This window comes from Histomonas meleagridis (genome assembly GCF_020186115.1).
Source record: "Histomonas meleagridis strain 2922-C6/04-10x chromosome Unknown contig_51, whole genome shotgun sequence".
NCBI lineage: Eukaryota > Parabasalia > Tritrichomonadida > Dientamoebidae > Histomonas > Histomonas meleagridis.
This window is the reverse complement of record NW_027150894.1, coordinates 289,504-309,254: the sequence shown is the minus strand read 5'-3', so window position 1 is coordinate 309,254 and position 19,751 is coordinate 289,504. Positions and strand designations below refer to the sequence as shown.

Below are 19,751 nucleotides of genomic sequence, written 5' to 3'. Positions count from 1 at the left end.
CTGATATTTATTTGTTTTATTTATAATTTATTTCAATAATTTGAAATTCCAAATTTCTATTTGAAAATTATTAAAAATATTTCAAACACCATTTTTTTATGCTATATAAAATGGTTTCGATGATATAGTTAAATTACTTTTTGAAAAAGGAACTATTTGTCTTGATGCTAAAAATAATTATTTGTTTTATTTGGAGTATATTTTAATAATTTTTTGTATCAACAAAATATTTGGAAATTATATAAAATATTTGAGACAAAACTTTTGATAGCATCTTATAAAGGTTAACATAAAATCGTTGAATATCTTCTTGAACAAAAAGGAAATGATCTCAATTCCAAAAATGCTTGTTTGAAATATTTGATCTTTCTTTTAAATCTTTGTTTTAAAAAAACATTCGAAATTATTTAAAATATTTATGACGCCACTTATGTTTGCAGCTAGAAATGGTCATACAGAAGTAGTTAGATCATTCAATTTCTCCTTGAACAAAAAGGAGTTAATGTTAATACTAAAGATATTTTTTGGTTTTGTTTAATATTTATTTTAATAATTTTATATTTCAAAATAATATTTGGAATTTCTTTAGAAACATATAATACAGCACTTATTTTGGCAACTTCACATATTCACTTAGAAGTTGTTAAATTACTTATTGCACATAAAGGAATTGATCTAAATGTTAAAAATATTTCTAAATTTTGTTTAATATTGATTTCATTTTTTCAAGATATCAAAATAATTCTTAAAAATTATTCAAATATTTTAAAAAAGCAATTAGTATAGCAAAAATAAATGATAAGAAATTTTACGTCGGTTACGCTTATCTAATATTGAAATTATTACAAGAAGCTTTAAAACACTAATTATGATTGAAGCTTTACGTTAACATAATATTGATAATCTCTAAAAATTACAATAACGTTGTATCATGTTATTTCGAAATAATTTACTGTTATTTCTAAATGCAGTATATATCAAAATGAATAAATAAGTTCTTTATAAAAAAAATTATATTTTATTTATCAAAATATTTAAAAATATTAGACGAATCAAGTAATTACATTACTTTTTACTATAATGAGCAACAAGAAGAAAAAGGCGCACTTTTAAGAGTTCCTCAAACTGGGAAATAAACATATCCTGGTGAATTTTTTGATTTTTATTAGATCCCTATCAACACATGAATAAAAATCTGCTTTCAAATTGGGAAAAAAAATATCCGGATCAAAATCGAAATTTCTAAATCGATTTTTTCCTATTTTTTTTTGGTGACCAATCTTTATTATTTTTGATGTAAATTATATTTTATAAATGGTAATTCATAAAATTAAAAGCATAATTTTTTTTCATTCAATTTTTTGCATTTTTTTCTCACTTTTTTTTAAAATCTTAGTAAAAAATTATATGAAGTGGCGGTGATCTTTTTTTTCTAGCTATAATAAAAATACATCATGAATATTAATTTATATATATATATATTTCGATAATTTTGATTATTTATTAGAATATTTATATTTTTAATATCAAAAAGTGCTCGAAAATCGGTTTTTTCAAATTTTTTTTTTATGTGATGATTTTAAATAGAAATTTTTTTGATTAAAAATGTTTTATTTTGTTTCACGAATGTATTGTTTGAAGGAAATTAAATTTTAATTTTCCGAATTAATAATTTAGAAATGATGTCAAAAGTAAATAAATCATAAATTTTAAATGTGTAAAATAATTTATGATCGATTTGCTGTCTTTCCACATATATGGTTTTTTATAATATACATTTTTGATGAAAAAAAAAATAATTTTTTAATTTTTTTGATTAAAAAAATGGGTGCTTTTTTCTCATTTTTTTAATGATAAAAAAAATCGTGCAATAGTTTTTTAATGGGACCCGACTAACTATGAAGTTTAGGATTTATTTATTTATAATCGAACCTATCTCAGGATTTGGACTGCTGAATTTTTTTTTATGTGCAATTCTTTTTGGGGTGTTTCCCAAAAAAATAAATTGAATACTTTACAAAACGTGGCCGGAAGCTTTTTGAATAAAAATTTTTACTGATTTGAATGCATCTAGTTGTTTTTCATTTAATGCCATTGAAATTCTGAGAAAATTTTTCGTTCACATCATTTTTATTTTTTATCATGGAAAAATCAAGACAAGTTTTGCAATTAGCGAGAGAAAGACAAAAGCGGATCAAGGCAGAAAGACAAGCACGTATTTATAGAAGACTTTATGAAGCGAAAAGTGTTAAATGTGTTTCAAACATAGAAAGAAATGAAGATATTAATTCAGAAAATGAAGAATATGATGAAATTATTAATTCAATATTGAGAAACCTTGGAGTTCACCCAAATGCAAGAAGATATGATGAAAAAATTTATCAATTAGCATCCAATATTAATTCGATTTCGCCACAAGCTTTACGTTATATTAGATCTTTTATTCCATTACCTTCTTATACATCAATACATAATCATTTAGCAGATTTAATCAATGAACGTTTCGAGTCTTTGATTGATATTAATCAAATAGATGGAATCATAAATGATTATAAACACAATCAAATTAATATTTTTCGTTCAGCTCCAATGGATTGTATTTTAAGTATTGACGCAATATCATTTTTGCCCGATGTGACTATAACAAAAGATAATGAAATTATTGGTTTAAAAAAAGTGGTTTTACAAAATATTGAAAATCCTTATCAATTTTTCTGCGAAAATGCACAACAATGGATAAATTCTTTAATGATAAATTGGAATCAAATAGAAAATTATGCCTTTGTTTATTACATTCAACCTATAAATCCAGATTATTCGTGCTCAATAATTTATTTTTCTCCTTCACCCCAGGGGGAAGCAACGAATATTCAATGTGAAACACTCGAAACATTACGTAATAAATTAAATAATCATAAAATATATGTTCTTGGATTTGCCTTTGATGGTGATAATTGCTATGATTCTTATCATAATTCGTTCTTTGGTCAATATGAATGTGTTGCTGAACATTACACGACTTCAATTGTTGGAATCGCAAAAAGAGTTTTTTTTCGATATATATATTAGTGATCCCCTTTATATACTCAAACGTGCAAGATATCGTTTACTTAAAGACATACCATTAACTATTGAATTTAATCGAAATTCACCAATCATTGACATTTCCAAAATACGGGAAAATTTAAATTTATTACCGTTTGTAATTAATAACTCTAAAATCACAAAAATGCACGATATTCTTTACATTTTCTCATTTTCTATTAACAATACTTTAATGCTATATGAGAAACATAATTTTTCAGCATTATTATATTTCTTACCATGATCTTTGTTTATAGAAGCAATGTCTAATGACAATATAAATTCAAGCGAAAAAATTTCGCTATTTGAAATCATTTTTTTTTAATGTTTATATATTATAAATTTATGAAAAAAACAAAATTAGACACAGGAATTAAACAAAGAAAAATGAGAAATATTGTTGCTTTAACACTTTTTGATGAGAAATTATGTATTCATTGTCGTAATACAATTCATTTATTTGTTACATTACTTTTAAAAGATATGAATGCCAAAAAAAGCTTAAATAGATTTACGTCAAATCCTCTTGAACATCAATTTGAATGTTTAAGAATAAAAATGGGTATGTTCAAAACCCTAAGATCAGCATTAAAAAGAATATCAACTGATCAAATAATAGCTGACATAACAGACCAAGAATTACAACCTTTAAAGGTTTCTAAAAGAGCATCATCATTTGGAATTACAATTTCAAACAATTAATACGATAAATCATTATTTCCATATGATGGAAGGACAATTGCTTATTCACTATTAATTGAAGCAGGATTCATAGTAGAAAAACCTATTGTTAATTTAGAAAATTTTGATATCATTATTAGTAATCATTCTAAAATCGTGGAAGGATTTTTTCAAATATTATTTGATACATTTTATTTTAGTACAAAAAGAATAATGAATTCCTTGAGTATTAATGCAGTTACCTTGTCTGTTCAGACAGGTTTAAATGGTAGAAATCTTACACAATCCAAAGTATCAATGGATAAGATATGCTTTATCGAAGATTCTCAATGATTAAAGATAAGAAGGAAATATCCTCCAATTAATGAAGAAATAATAATTGATGTAAAGAAATTATTTGGAAATAAGTTATTATGTAGTACTCTGAAGGATATCATCGTAAATTGTTCTGAATACTATCAAATTCCATTTTCCAAATATGATACAAAAACAAAGCAAAATATGCTCGAATGGATCCAGAAATATTATGATAACATTAAAGAAACAATAGCAGTAATATCAGTTAACTTAAGAGATTTAAATATTTAAGTAGACACCCAAAAATTCGAATAAAAAAATAAAAAAATAAATAAAGAAAAAATCACTTCACATTATTTTTTTCACTTAATCAAAATTTCAATCATTCATAAAAATCCATGCAAAAAATATTTTTATTTAACAATCACAGTTTTTTAAATAACAAATCATATATTTTTATTCATAAATAAATAAAGACCACCGCCATCTTATATAAAAAGTTGCACTCGATTTATTATCGACTAAGTTGATTTTTTCATATATTTTCACTTTTTCTCAAAATTTTTAATGAAAATGATAAAGGATAATAGTTTAGAAAATAAACACATATAATATACAACATTACTATATAGAAAATAATCCAAAATTCCATAAAAAGTATGGTCGAAATCAGATCGAATTTCGAAAGATTGTACAGTCGAAATTTCGAAAAGAGGGTATTTTTGTAATCTCCTCCCAATGTTATCCTTAACATAAAATTATCGTTGAAAAAATATTGCAGGATTTTGAGTTTTGGTACCTCTCACTTTTATATTCAAAACATCATTAAACGGCTTTTCTAGATGGAACCAAAAATTTCAGAAGAAACAAAAATTAAAATCATAAATGGTGTATTAGGGTATGGTTTGCCATATTGTCAAGTATTTGTACCTGGGCTTGAAAAATTCACACAAAAACAAATTGAAGATATATTCAACGATTTACTCATCAATGGATTTCCAAATGAAATGCAAGGGAGGGTTGATGTTCCTCCATTTTCTGTAGAAGAAGATTTTGCATTGTTGCTTTATTCGCAATCAAATGAATTTGATTCAGTTGAAGCTTTTGCAAAGGCAAACCCAAATGTTTTTAAGCAATTCCGCACAAGGGCATCTCTTCGCAAAAGAGTTGCAGCCATTAAACAAATGAATCCAAAAGAAACAAAAACCATAATTAAAAAATACGCAAAACAATGTGTAATCAATGATATGCAACTTCACTCCAAAAAAGCTAAAAATGTTTCATCCAATGTGCATCTTTTAACAACTTCAACATGTCCATTTAATAATGTAAACAGAACTATAATTAACAAACGAATAGACCCGGAAATTTCATCTCTAACAAAATCACTTCCTTTTTTGACCATGGGGATTTTTGAGGAAAATGATCTTGCAATTTTGATGACAGAAAGATTACGTTTTCATATGAAAAGTTGTTACATTACAATAGGTAGGTCATCTCAGTGTGACTGCGTTAATGTTAATCTTTCTTTTTGTGAACCAAATGTTTGCAATCATGTTTCTAGAGTTCATGCAATTCTTCATTTTATGCCAGATTGTAACTTCTACTTAGAAAACATAGGAAAGACCATTTTCAGAGTAAATGGAGTCATTATTAATCCAAAGGGAATTACAAAATTGGCTGATGCTTCTTTGATTGATTTCAGTGAAGTTCTTCTGATTTTTTTTGTTAATAATACACTCATTGAAAAAATAACAAATGAGCTAAAATCGAATGAATAAAAACTATGTAAAGTAAAAAAATGTTTTTTTTTTTTTTTTAAATTTAGAATCTCATCAAAAAACGTTAAAATTAAACGGTCTCTATATGAATATAGAATTTATTCAAAGATAATTATTCATCTTGGTTCAAGTTTTGATACTCCGTAGGATTCATTGATGATCTATAATAAAAGAATTGAAGGATTCCTGCAATAGCTACGTTAGCTGCAAAGAAAAAAAAGAATGAATAAACTAAAGCAGTTGCAGAGTTAGGATGAATAGGCTTGACATTGCTTGCAAGCAATACATTCATATTTTCGTTTGGTTTTGCTTTTAATCCAAAAATTGCATATTGGGATGAATCAGAAAGAAAAACTTGGTTTGAGGTAACTTTTGTGCTGTTGGTAGTTGGACATTCATGGCCATAGTTATAATATATTTCTTCTGTTTGGTTATTTCCTGAATATGCTTTAACATTTACAGTATGTCCGAAGTCACCAAAACCTACTCCGAAATATGCCCACCCATTTTCATCTGTTTGAACTTCCTTAAATTCACCATGGATGTCAAATGGAACTATGTTACAATTCCTGATAAAAAGGAGTGGCAACACCCAAAGCATAATTAACCGAACTAACGATAGCACATCCACTTTTTGATATATTTGAGAGATCTCATAGAATAAAAGCTTTATGGATAACGATAGAATTCTATAAAATATTTTTGTACTCAAACGATTAATTTTCAAACAAAATGCTGGACCTTGTGGAGCAACATATTTGAAAGGTTTTTTCTGTTTATCTACCTTTTTGAATACCAATATTGCTCAAATTTGAAAGTCCAAATGAGCCTCTACCAATCTGGAAACATTACAAAGCCTGAAAACATTTGTATGCAAGAATTTATCGAAAAAGAGTTGAACATATCCGCACCTGAACTTGGCGATGAAGTTAGAAAGAAATTGGCAAATATAGCTTTGGGATTTTTCGAAAATAAGATTTCTATGACTGCCGCATTAACAGTATTTTCCGAATGCTCATGTCCAGCAACTGTAATAACAAAACTTGCACATGTTAAGGCATCTGGTTATAAGCCTCTTCCCGTCAAAAAACTGACAGTTGATAATCTTAAAACAGCTTTGATGCCAACTCGAAAAAAGAGTGCTGTATGGAAAGCAGATGAAGACATGCGTTTACTTACAGCAATTTCTCGTTATGGCACACATGATTGGGTAATGATTTCTGCATTTGTTGGCAATGGAAGAACCTCATCACAATGTAATCAAAGGTGGACGCGTGCCCTTAATCCAGCCATTTCAAGAGAGCCATGGTCAGCTGAAGAAGATCAAAAACTCATAAATATTGTTAATCAATTGGGCGAATATGGTTGGAGAAGAATTGCATCACAGATTCCAGGGAGAACAGACTTGCAATGTAGACACAGATATCTTCAATTAAAACGAATTTCAAATCAGAATAAAATATCAGAACCTCAAACAACAACAACAACAAATAAGACACACATCACGCTCCCAAGCCTCGCGCCTACATTTGACGGCTCTAATCCGATTTCCATGTTTCCTATTAATTTTCCATTGTTCAATTCAACATTAGATGCAACAGCTCCTCCGCTGATTGTAAAGAGAGGAAATTTGTCGTTACCATGAGAAATAACTTTTAGCGAAAATAAAATGTAATATATAATTTATCGTTTGGAAAAAAGATTATTTTGATTTATAATATTTTTACTGTTGGAATTAATATTTTCTATTTGAAGTGTAAAAAATCTGAATGAAGTTTGATATAAACTCATTAATTTTCCTTATCCAAATTCATTTTAAGTTGTATTTCTTAGATGAATTTATTAAGAAAAGAAAAAAGAACAAATTGTGCATAAAAGATTTGATTTTTATATCAATTATCTTCTTTACGTTGCAAATATCTTGCAAAAAAATAACTAAAATTTATAGCAATTAAGCGAAATAATTTACAAAAAGATGAAAACGAAACAGTAACAAATCGAATACAAAAATATTTATAACAAAAATCAGTCGCTCATATCCTGAATCGCAGCAGCATTATGAGATTTTGTTTTAAATGATCCATGGACAACATTATATGCTCCTGGCCCAGGGAAATTGTCCACATTTCTATTTTCTCGGTAAGTTCTTGGAATTGTTCTTCCTTTTTCGAGATCACTATCTAATTTCTGATATGAATCTGGAGATGGTGTCTCTATTTTAGATGACTCAATCCAATCTCCATGTTTCTCAAACCTTGACTCATGGATTGACATTGGTATATGATGTGCTGAGTCTGTGATTTGTGGTGAATAACTTCCAGGACCAGGATTAGAGTTATCAACTTTCCTTGAGCGTGATGCGCATGACTTAAAGACGCTACTAGGACGATATTCATGATCCCAAAGTGGAGTTGTATTATATTTACCTGGTCCAGGAACCCATTCTTTTGAATCCACCGAACGCGATTGAGCCCTTGGTAAAGCACTATGTTTATTTTTAACCCACTTAGAGTTGGTATTATAAGAACCTGGCCCTGGGTTGCGATTAAGAGGTTGAAGCGAATGACGATCAGAATACAGCTCAAAACCACCGCCGATAGAATTCTGACGGCGGTTATAACGATAGTATGCTGCAGGGCCCGGGGTCGAATCCCGTGTGTCGAATATTTTTCTTTCTCCGCGATATTTGAACATTGGACTTGATTCTTGCTCTGGTGTAACCCAAACTTTAGGGCTAACGAAGCCAGAAGATCCACCATCAGATACGCGATTGTTTCTAGGAACAGGTGATATTGCAACAGGAATTTTGGAGTTGATATCTGAAGGCGAATAAGACCCTGGACCAGGATTGCTTTCTCTGTTAAGAAATAAATCGCGTTTACTGCTCCTGTCGAGAGAAATTGATAAAGATGTTTTTTTGGGATTATTGGTATCATACGAACCTGGCCCAATCCATTCTGGTCCATGCTTAACCTGTTTCACAGGAACCCAATTACCATCACCACTTTGAATGTACCCAATTACATCCTGTCCAACATAACCACTTGAAGTTTTTCTTGTCGGAAGATTTGTTCTTGATACTTTTTTTGGATGTTTTCCAACCCATTCTTCGATGTGTCCATATTGTGCAGGTGATGGTGTTGATATTGTTGGGAAAACATCTCTTTTACTTTCTGAATTAAAAACCGATGTTATTGCCACACTTTGATTAAGAGGTTTAGCTTCATATTTTCCTGGAGCTGGGTTGTCGTCTGTTTTTGTGAGACACATATCACGTGAAGCTCTCGATCCAAATGGAGCCTTCATTTTCTTTTTATTACCAATTTCAGACGTAACATTATATTTCCCAGGCCCTACTTCTTCTGGTGTATTTTTTATAACATTAGAAAATTTTCTTTCTGAGCCAAGGGAAAATAACATTTTTTTGGAGGATAACGTATTGTAGGGGCACCCCAAACCGTTTCCGTTCACGTTTACAACGTAAAATGTTCACCTAAATCTGGCTGTCAAAAAATGTTCGGTTCGTTTGGAGGCGATCTCACTGGGAATGAATTTATATTTAAAGATAAACATTTAGTTATCGACCGAAAAATATTTGAAGGTGGTTATGGTGTTATTTACTTAGCAAAAGATTCTGATGGGAAAAATTGTGCACTCAAGATCTTACAAGTACCTGATAAAGAACGTTATATAATGGCATCTAATGAATACAAATATCATTATGAATGTTCATTACATCAAAACGTTGTTTCAATCTATGGAATGATTGAAAACAAAAATGAAAACAAAATGATAATTTTGATGGAGTTTTGTGAAGATAATTTGGTTAACCAAATGAACAAAGTTTTCGGAACAGGATTTGATGACAAAAAAATTGTTGAAATTTTCTCTCAGATTTGTGAAGCTGTTAACTTTATTCATTCTTGTGGAATTATCCATCGTGACTTAAAACCAGAAAATGTATTATGGAATGAAGGAAAATGGAAATTATGTGATTTTGGATCAGCCACAAATAAAGTATATGATTTGGCAAATACTGATGAATTTAATGAAGCTTCATTAGATATAGAAAAAAATACTACACCAATATATCGATCACCAGAAATGTGTGATTTATATCGAGGTCAAAAAATTGATTCAAAGTCTGACATTTGGGCACTTGGATGTATTTTATATAAGCTTTGTACATTCCAAGATCCTTTTCCAGAATCAAATCTTCAAATTTTAAATATAAATTACAAATGGCCCGAAAGTAAAAAGATCAATCCAAGTTTCAAAGAAATTGTAAGGTGCATATTTAAGTCGAACCCAAATGAAAGACCTACAGCTCGAGAACTATTGGGAAAGCTGTATTCTTATTTCCCAGATCTCATCGAGAAAAAGTGGGAAATCAAAACCCAAACAAACACAGTCAATTTTGATAATCCGTTTGGACTTTTTGAGAATGTAAAGCAAACAAAAGTCATCCAAGATAAAGTATCTTCTTCAAGAAGCTCTGACTTTAAAAACCCTAATATTGGATTTCAATTTGATGGAGAAGAAGAGAAATCACCTGAAAAAGTAGATCCCGTTGATAAAGATATGAGCAATCGATGGAATTTTAGCTCATTTAACCAAGATCCATTTGCAAATGCTTCACAAAATAATATGAAAGTTGATCCATTTGCTACTGCCTCACAAAGCAATACACAGATTGATCCATTTGCTGCCGCTTCAAACGTAGATCCGTTTGCTAACCCATTTGGTAATACATCTGTTGACCCATTCGCGGCTACTCCAAATGTAGATCCGTTTGCTGCGGCTGCAAATGTAAAAGGTACTCCGCCTGTAGATCCATTTGCTAATGACCCATTTGCACAAAAATAAAATGTGTTTTCATGATTTATAGAACTAAAAATAATTTTATAAAATCAACATGAAGTATTTGCTTAAAGAAAATCGTGTAAAACAATTCCTTTGCGGATTCCATAAAACATTGAAAAAAATGCCATTTTAGTTGATGATAAGAAAGCACATTGAAACTGATGGTTTTCTTTAAATACATTTTATCTTTTAATTTTTTTTGGAGACTTTGTGCTCCTTAAAATTATTCCATCTTGAGCTTATATATAAGAGAGTAGCTTATATATGAGATTTTATTAAAGTATTATTGAAAATTGGCTCTTATCTCATCTGCTTTGTTTTGATCACGTTATTGCTCATTCAATGATTTTCTTTTTGTTCTGGTTAAATTAACCAAAAAAATTTGAAATTTTACACATGTTGTAAATTTTTTGAATGCAATCCGGTGGTTTTTTCTGATGTTTACATAAGAACGATTATTTTTATCACAAAAACGAAGGGCCTTAGCTAAGGTACCTCCAATGAAGATTGGCTCTTTGGCATTTTTCCAAAATGAAAGCTCTAAAGAGAAAATTGGCGAATTTGAAAAAGCAATTGTAATTGGAAAGGGAACATTTGGAACTGTTTTTAAAGCTCAAACAGCAGATGGTAAATTATATGCTATAAAAAAAGTTCTGCAGGACCCACACTATAAAAACAGAGAGCTTTCTATACTTAAAGAAGTAAATCATCCAAATTGTCTCAAGCTAATCGATTATTATGTTACAACTGAAGGTGAACCACAACAATTATACTTACATATAATAACAGATTGTTTTCCAACAGATCTATCTTTTTACCTTCGGAAAGAAAAAGGTAATATTAGTAATGACATTATCAAAATATTTTCATATCAAATTTTTCGAGCTCTTTCATATCTACACAAGATCGGCATATGCCACCGTGATATTAAGCCATCTAACATTCTCATAAATCCTGAAAATGGAAAACTGGGTATCTGTGATTTTGGATCAGCCAAGAAAATTCAATCTAATGAACCCAGTGTTTCCTACATAGCTACACGTAACTATAGAGCCCCGGAACTCCTCTTTGATTGTCGGTATTACAATTATCCAGTTGACATATGGGCAGCTGGATGCATCGTTGCTGAGTTTGTCAATGGTGGAACACCAATCTTTCGTGGTAAGTCCAATGATTATATGATCCGTTCCATGATAAACATTATTGGAACCCCAACTGAATCTGATTTAAATGAATATGGGAACTCAAAGGTATGTCCTAATATAAAAAGAGAAAGAAGACCAATTCAAGAAGCACTATCAAGCAATGCTGATCCCCAACTGCTTGATTTGCTTGAACATATATTTGTATATTCACCTTCAAAACGAATCACTGCTGAACAGTGCTTAAATCATCCTTTCTTTGATGGCATTAGGAAAGGGAATTTAAAGCTCCCAAATAACAAAATTTTTGTTCTTGAACCTGAAACTTAACGTTCGAATGGATGATAGAATATTTTCAGAACTGAAAAACGGCTTTGCTTTGAATTTTCTATTAGGGTTGAAAATTCAGTTGTTTATTAAATCGTATCGGCGCCTGACCATTCTTCAAAGAATTTACTGAGAAAATCACACATGTACTGATGCCTTAACTCTGCTATCCTTTTACCGCTTTGTGTTTGCATACGGTCTTTGAGAAGGAGAAGTTTCTCATAAAAATGAGAAATGCTTGATCCACGATGATTTCGATATTCTTCTTCTGTAGAACTTAGAACGGGTTTTTCGTTGGGAGTGTATATTGGATTACCGACATGCCCTCCGTAAGCAAAACAACGAGCAATTCCAATTGCACCTATTGCATCAAGACGATCAGCATCTTGTACCACTTTTCCTTCAATAGATGACATTGGAGTAGGAACTCCAGCTCCTTTGTATGATATATTATCAATTATATCAAGAATTTTAGATATTTTTTCATCAGATATATCAACATCTTTCATGACTTGAATCATTTCTTGTCTAGCACCAGCTTGGTCAGTACAAATTTTACAATCTGTAATATCATGAAGAAGAGCAGCACAAGAAACAATTTCAAGATCACAATTTCCTTCGCTCTCAGCAATCTTTAAAGCGACGTTTCTAACACGTATGCAGTGATAAACGTCATGGCCTGAAGTTTCAACGCCCAGTTTTTTATGAACAAATTCTTCAATTTTAACTGTTTTGTTCATTCTCAGACATTTGATGTAAAAAATTGTTTTTTTAAGTGGTTTTAAATAGTTTATTTTGGTCAAAATTGTGGCTCGTTTGGTCAAGTGACAACCGTCCAGCCAAATCAAAACTTTACATACCGAACAGCCTCGTCATGGGTTCTCCCCTGCTCAATACCATCGCTTCTTTAATTCAGACATTTGGGCCAATGCTCATTATCATTGTTTTTAACGTTTTGTTATATCCGATTTCTCGTTATATTTTACCGAAATTATCCCGAAAACAAAATTTATGGTTTCATGTTATTCTTGGATTAGCACTCGCAATAGCAATGTTCGGTATCGAGTTCTTCATACCACTTATTATGGCAGTTTCAACATATTTTATGCTCGAATTAAATCCTTTAATTACAATTATTTATAGCTTTGTATTCAGCTCTGCTTCTAACGTTTACTGTATGGTTACTATTGCTAAGGGATGGAAATGGATGGTAAACAGTATGACTTTAATAATGTTCCAAAAAATTATGACAACGGCCTTAGATCTTTACCATGGCAGGAAGTTAAAGAAAGGAGAAAAGATACGTCCATTCCATGAACGTGTAGCTCTCGATAAAAAGATGAGTTTAGTCGAATGGATATCATACACATTTACACCATATGGTGCAACATCAGGTCCAAACTTCAATTATAAGATACACGAATACATTCTTGAAACAGGCACACGTCCACATGTTTCTGATGATTCAATATCACATAAATATGCGAAAAAGCGCTTCATAATGATTCCAGTTTGGGTCATTCTTACCATTGTTGCCATGAAAATCACGCCAATATCTTTCTATAGCAAGCCTTTCTATGTTAATTCACCCGCAATAATAAGATTACTTTTAACCATTTTCTGTACATTTTTCCATACCATCCGATACTTCGTTGCCTGGCAATCAGTTGAAGCTGGTATTTATGAAACTGGAGCAGGAGAATCAGGCTTATGTGAAATTGATGACATTTCCAATTTGAACATCTTTGAAGTTCTCACAAGTGACACCATTGCCATATGGCTTCAACGATGGAATCATTCAGCGCATATCTTTTGGAAGCGATATTTATTATATCCTTTACTTGATCATGGCTGTCCATATTGGCTTGCAAATCCAATGGTTCTTGGCGTGTCTGCAATGTGGCATGGCTTTAATCCTGTTTATTATCTTCTTTTGCCTGAAATGATTGCGGCGCAAAAAGCGGATTTGTTAATACATCAAATGTTTGGTGATGTGGCAAATGTCGGGCCGATAGTAGTACGTTTAATTTATCGTTTTTGGATATGGATGTCAATGTTTAATGCGACTTCGACATGGTGGTATAGGACTTTCGACTCGTTCTTCTTCGTAAGAAGGTCAAATGGTTACTTGGGTACAATTTTGACATTTGGAACTTATGGTGTTATGTTAATATTATCTCTTATTATTAAGAAACCTCAAAAGAAGAATAATGAAGATAAAAAAGATGAAGATAAGAAGAAAATAGAGACAAAACCAAAAAGTGAATAAATTTTTTAATATGGATGGAATTTATTTTTACGTAATAAAAATAATCGCTTAGGAATATTTGTGACGATAAATGTAATAAATGTATTTTTGCGTTGTGAGAATTTTTTACGTTGAATTAAGCGCTTTGGTAAAATGAATAGATATCGAAATGAATATGTTTGAAACTTATTTCAAATCAATTATATAACTTATTTTAATTTGCTTACAATATTTACAATAAATCCAACCAAATGAAAGTTAAAAATAATATATGAGCTGCAATAATTATTAATATCAAACAGTAATGCTTCTATACAAAGTTTTCCAATTCCTTCAATGCATTCCTGTGCATGTGTTAAATTTATCATTGCATTTCCAAATGATTTTCATTTTGTATTTAATTTCACGCAACAAAACATTTTATTCGTTCCTAATTTATAAATAATTTTTTATTTCATTAAAAATATTTATACTATTTCGAGTCTTTCTTCTGTGTTTTGTCTTTCTTTCTCTTCCTGACTCAGCTTTTCTTCCTTTTCCTTCTTCGACACCTTCAAGCACTCCAGCTTCACCTGCAGCAGTCGCCTTAAGTTTTGGAACGCGTCCAATTGCTTCTGATTCGTTTCGCTTTGCGTTCCGACTGTTTTCTTTTGCTCCTTCAGCTCCCTCATTTGCTTCTTCATGACGTGCGCCGACTTTTGGAAGAAGTCCGAATACGTTTTCATGTCTTTCGAAATCGGATTTCCGGTTTCGATTGCGTTTTTCTCATCATTTGCTCGCTTTAACGTTCGCTCCAAACTTTGCATTAATGTCATTATACTGAAGTACTTCGATTGGTAGTTGGAAATATCAACTCTCAGCTTCTTGGATTCTTCATCTAATTCCATGCAAACAGAATCATATTCAGATACTGCATTGGTATATCGTTTCTTGGCTTGCAAATACTTGCTTTCTACAGCCGCTGTATCTTTACGTTGGTTTTGAAGTCGTACTACATACGGTTTTAACTCATTTTGTCGAGCTTGAATACTTTGTTGAATTTCTTTGACAATTGAACTCATTTCTTCAAGTGTTTTGCCTTTGAGATCATCGAGATCTGCTTTAGCAGCTGATACCTTTTCCAGTTTTTCTCTTGCATCTCTAAATCCTCCAACTCCACGTTGTTGTTCTATCTTCAGAACTTCCTTATGAGATTTCTCTTGATGTTGTAATACTATTTCTTCAGTTCGCATCATTATAGCCAATTCTCGTTTTTGTAATGCGAGTTGTGATTGAAGTTCTTTATAATTATCATTTTTGATTTTTAATGTCCGGACAAATGCAGTAAAGTCTTTTCCGGTTGGCACTTCTATTGCTCCTGTTTCTTGCTTCTCTTGGAGTTGTTGCTCCGCTTCGGCTCGAGCTTTTTGAATGTCCGATAGCTGTCGTTGTTTTTGAGCGAGCCGTTTATTAGCGGCTATAACTTGTTGCTGGCAGAATGCGACACTTTTTTCGTTGGGGGAAGAACTTTGGTTCTTGCCTTGGTTACGGAATTCGGCAACTGCATTACGTAACGATATAAGTTGCGATTCCATGTGGCTTCGAATGTTTTGGATTCGATTTGATGAAATTTCTTGACGATGAATTAAAAGGCGTTTTTCTTCAGTAAGCTTTTGTTGTTGTTCTTCAAGACGAACTTCTCGTTCGTTTTCTTCTCGGATTTTACTCGTCCATTTGAGAAGTTCATCAATATTAGGAACATTGGATAACTTCCGTTTAAAGCTGGAAATACGTGTGGCTATTCGTGCTTTGTTGGATTCGAGTTCTTGAATAACTTTTTTGAGCTCATCTACATTTGTGCTACCAACTTCGTTGTACTCGGTTAAAGCTGCATCAAATTGCTCACGAAGCTCGTTTTGTTGTGTAATAAGTTCGGCAACTGTTGGATCAACTTTGATTTCATCTGGAATTGGAACTTCTTCAAAAAATTTGGCTTTGTAGGCTCGCTTTTTCATCTCATCAAAGTCATTAAGAAGCCAAAGCATTGCAGGATGAATAAGTTCTTTGTCTGCATTGCCAAATCGAACATCCCATTCTTCAGGTTCACAAGGAAATTCATATTGTAGAACACGTAAAAATTCCGACATACGTTCTACCGTTGCTTCTATTTTTTCTGTTCCGATTTTCTCCGGCATAGTATCACTAATTTTGTATAAAATTGTGTTGAATAATTCTAGAAGTTCTCTCCCTGAAAGCTCAGAGAATTGGAAAAGAGTAAATTTCATGTCAAAAAGTCTTTTTAATAAGCTGACAATTTGTTCTTCGATGTTGTTCGAGCCGAAATTCATTTGAGTAAATCAAACGTCCTTTAACGAGAATAACCGTTGATAACCGTTAATGTCCAACGTTTCAATTATATCCACCAACTGGGATAACAATAAAGTTTAACATTAAGAAATAAATACAGTTTTTCCAGCATTTAGATGTAATTTTTTTTTATGCAAAAAATCTCTTTCATTTAGGAAAGACATATTTAATATATATTATTGAAATAAATAAAAATAAATCTTTATTAACTGAAACCTGTTTGATCAGCAATATTATTCTGGTACATTTTATGTTGCAAGTTCATTTTCTAATATTGAAAGTTTTGATTTTCTTTTTTAATTTTCCTTTCAAAATCAATTATTAATTAAGTTATTTATCCATTTTCGAATTCCGATATCGTTCATCGGTTAGGATATGTGGTTTTCATCCACGGGAGCGGGGTTCGACTCCCCGTATCGGAATGAATTTTTTAATTTTTTTTTAGTCATTTTCTGATTATTTCCATTTTTATGTTTCATTGTTCTATATATTATATAAAACATTGCATATGATAATATATATTTACTCTAGCTAAAGAAACTTCTTAAGAATGATATGTCATTTGCTTCCAGTGCGCATGCGCCTATTTCCCTGAGTTCATCCACTTCTTGGCACTTAATTGGCACCGACACTATTTCCTCTTCTTTCTTCTCATCGATTACAATTCCGAACAGTGCCGCGCACAGGTCATCGATTGGAGGGATTTGGTGCGAAGGCACGTCCAACAATTCGATGATTTGTTGTGTCTTATCGACTTTAATTTCGATTTGCTTTGGCTTTACGATTTCTCTTGGCTTAAGTTGCGGTAACGTTGCGCGTTTAATTTCCTTTGTTTCGGGTCCGAATTGATCAATCGACCAAATGAAGTTATCATTATCAATTGCAACAATTCGAATTCCAGTGCTTTCATTTAACACTTTTATGGCTCGAATTGGAGTGCCATTTGTTGGCATGTTCCAACTCTTCATTTCCCCATTCGCATAAAGGATTATAATTGGAATTTCTTTGTTGATGACAAATGCATAACAATTCTCATCGGCAGAACAACAGCGTGCTTGTGCAAAGATTTTCTTGGTTATTGATAACGATCGAAGATCAAATGTTAATATACCTATTTTAGAATGAATGATAACTTCATAATCATTCATGAAGTAGACGTTAAGAATTGAGTACTCGAAAACTTTTTGAGAGATGACCGTTAAAAGTTCGGCATCATAAATGTCAATGCGGTCATTGTAGGTAAGAATAAGGATAGTACCATCTTTGGACCATGTAATAGAATTGGGTGGTTCACTAATGTCTTTAGTTTTCAGAATTTCCCAATTTTCAAATTTCTTCCAGATTTGAAGCTCTTTCGATACAACCATCGCATAAACAGGAAGGCTTGGATGCATAGAAAGAGTTGAAACGTTTTTACCAGTTATTCTAAATGATTGTTGAATCTCAAAAGAATCTTTTTCTGGATTATTACTCCAAATTTTAATTTCACTATATCCAATGATATCCGAAGAATCGGAAGTATATACAAGTGGGTTACATTCTACAGATTTAGGTCGAATCCTTTCTGTTTTTTCATATTGTTTAAGTTCATATCTCTTTTTTAAAATTTTTTTGATCTCATCAATCCTTCTTTGAGTTAAAAGATTTGCATGTTTTTCATCTCGTACTTGTAAATTTGCTTGAGGAACTGTATGATGAAATTCAACATCTTGTCCTATCGTAAGTGCTGGCTCATGGGGACTATCGTTCGTCTCAATTGTTATCAAAAAGTCGTTTGTCAATTCAAAAATGGAAACTGGATTTCTGCAGTTGTAAGAGGAGACTTGAAGTTGGTCAAGGCATTTTCCATGTTTAGAATCGAAGAATTGTAGAAGGTTAGGTTTTCGAAGTGATACGATAATATCATTTGAAAATGATACTTCTCCATAAAGATGAGAAATAGACTGACGAACAAAATTGGATGGATCAATTAACGCTAGAATGTTCTTATCAGAAATGCATGCTATATATGTGGAATTATTACTTATCGCAAGTCCTTCAATTGTAAGACCTAGACGTGGAAGGAAGGTTTTCTTATGTGTCGCTTGGTTAAGAGTTAATAAAACACCTTCAGTACCACCTGAATAAATGGTGTTACTATTGAATACAAAATCATTGGGACAAACAAAATGCCAATGATCTTTATAAAAGGTGTTTCCAAGCTGAATGAAATATCCGTTTTGTGTGAACACAAGGGCATTTGGACCACGGAATTTACAAATTCGGGTTGGATTGTGTAAGTTAAATTGTTGATGTCTTTTGGTTTCAAAATTGTAAATATGTAATTTGCATTCATCACCAAGAACAATTTCTGTGCCTGTATTATTTATATCGAAACAATCCAGATTATGAAATCTAAGCCATGATGGTTGACGATATACAAGTGATATATGAAGGTCAGTAAGTTTCTTTTGTACATCAGGAGTAACTATAAACTTGGATTCTGGGTTCTGATATTCATTAATCCAAAACATTCTATGTCTATAAAATATAAAGTATAAGGTACGGTTTCGAATTAATAACTTTTCAATTGGTTCTTTGTTCTGGTAGCTTTCAAAAGGTTCTTTTTCGATGATTGTAATTTCATTAAATCGGTGAAACAAAATTACCCCATCTGTATCAGCTGACACCAAAACTTCATCAGTGCACACTAGTGCTGTAATTTTCCCTTTGTGACAATTCCGTTGGTCAATTAATTGTAAATCAGGCAAGTCGTAGATGTTTATAATATTTCCACATCCAACAAAAAGAAACCTTTCGTCTGTGGAAAAGCACATTGCTCTCGGATTAAATGTCCCACAACCAACCCTTCGAACAACAAAGGACATCCGAATCAATAACCGACCACAGATTTTTATCGAACAAACTTCGTCAATTCGCCAACAAGGAAAAAGACGATTTAACAAAACATTTGAACATTAGCTATGAACAGTTCAAGTAAAT

General features: G+C 31.5%; 8 protein-coding genes across 8 annotated transcripts; 4 read left to right on the top strand and 4 right to left on the bottom strand.

Annotated features, from left to right (window-relative positions):
• Positions 1 to 6,666: 6,666 nt before the first annotated feature.
• GO595_007025 (Myb-like DNA-binding domain containing protein) lies at positions 6,667 to 7,488 on the top strand (the record flags this gene model as incomplete). Its single annotated transcript, XM_067920444.1, has 1 exon — positions 6,667 to 7,488. The coding sequence occupies one exon, from the start codon at positions 6,667 to 6,669 to the stop codon at positions 7,486 to 7,488; it is 822 nt and encodes a 273-aa protein (XP_067772544.1).
• A 380-nt stretch (positions 7,489 to 7,868) lies between these two features.
• Positions 7,869 to 9,263, bottom strand: GO595_007024 (H-SHIPPO 1; the record flags this gene model as incomplete). The annotated part of the gene is made up of 1 exon (XM_067920443.1): positions 7,869 to 9,263. The coding sequence occupies one exon, from the start codon at positions 9,261 to 9,263 to the stop codon at positions 7,869 to 7,871; it is 1,395 nt and encodes a 464-aa protein (XP_067772543.1).
• Positions 9,264 to 9,677: 414 nt separating this feature from the next.
• GO595_007023 (CAMK family protein kinase) lies at positions 9,678 to 10,709 on the top strand (the record flags this gene model as incomplete). Its single annotated transcript, XM_067920442.1, has 1 exon — positions 9,678 to 10,709. The coding sequence occupies one exon, from the start codon at positions 9,678 to 9,680 to the stop codon at positions 10,707 to 10,709; it is 1,032 nt and encodes a 343-aa protein (XP_067772542.1).
• Positions 10,710 to 11,206: 497 nt separating this feature from the next.
• On the top strand, positions 11,207 to 12,178 carry GO595_007022 (CMGC family protein kinase; the record flags this gene model as incomplete). The annotated part of the gene is made up of 1 exon (XM_067920441.1): positions 11,207 to 12,178. The coding sequence occupies one exon, from the start codon at positions 11,207 to 11,209 to the stop codon at positions 12,176 to 12,178; it is 972 nt and encodes a 323-aa protein (XP_067772541.1).
• An 86-nt stretch (positions 12,179 to 12,264) lies between these two features.
• Positions 12,265 to 12,915, bottom strand: GO595_007021 (HD domain-containing protein; the record flags this gene model as incomplete). The annotated part of the gene is made up of 1 exon (XM_067920440.1): positions 12,265 to 12,915. One exon carries the CDS (start codon positions 12,913 to 12,915, stop codon positions 12,265 to 12,267), a length of 651 nt encoding a protein of 216 aa, XP_067772540.1.
• Positions 12,916 to 13,049: 134 nt separating this feature from the next.
• GO595_007020 (MBOAT family protein) lies at positions 13,050 to 14,444 on the top strand (the record flags this gene model as incomplete). The annotated part of the gene is made up of 1 exon (XM_067920438.1): positions 13,050 to 14,444. The coding sequence occupies one exon, from the start codon at positions 13,050 to 13,052 to the stop codon at positions 14,442 to 14,444; it is 1,395 nt and encodes a 464-aa protein (XP_067772539.1).
• A 446-nt stretch (positions 14,445 to 14,890) lies between these two features.
• On the bottom strand, positions 14,891 to 16,687 carry GO595_007019 (intraflagellar transport protein 81-like; the record flags this gene model as incomplete). The annotated part of the gene is made up of 1 exon (XM_067920437.1): positions 14,891 to 16,687. The coding sequence occupies one exon, from the start codon at positions 16,685 to 16,687 to the stop codon at positions 14,891 to 14,893; it is 1,797 nt and encodes a 598-aa protein (XP_067772538.1).
• A 609-nt stretch (positions 16,688 to 17,296) lies between these two features.
• GO595_007018 (WD repeat-containing protein 75-like) lies at positions 17,297 to 19,636 on the bottom strand (the record flags this gene model as incomplete). Its single annotated transcript, XM_067920436.1, has 1 exon — positions 17,297 to 19,636. One exon carries the CDS (start codon positions 19,634 to 19,636, stop codon positions 17,297 to 17,299), a length of 2,340 nt encoding a protein of 779 aa, XP_067772537.1.
• Between the last annotated feature and the right edge of the window lie 115 nt (positions 19,637 to 19,751).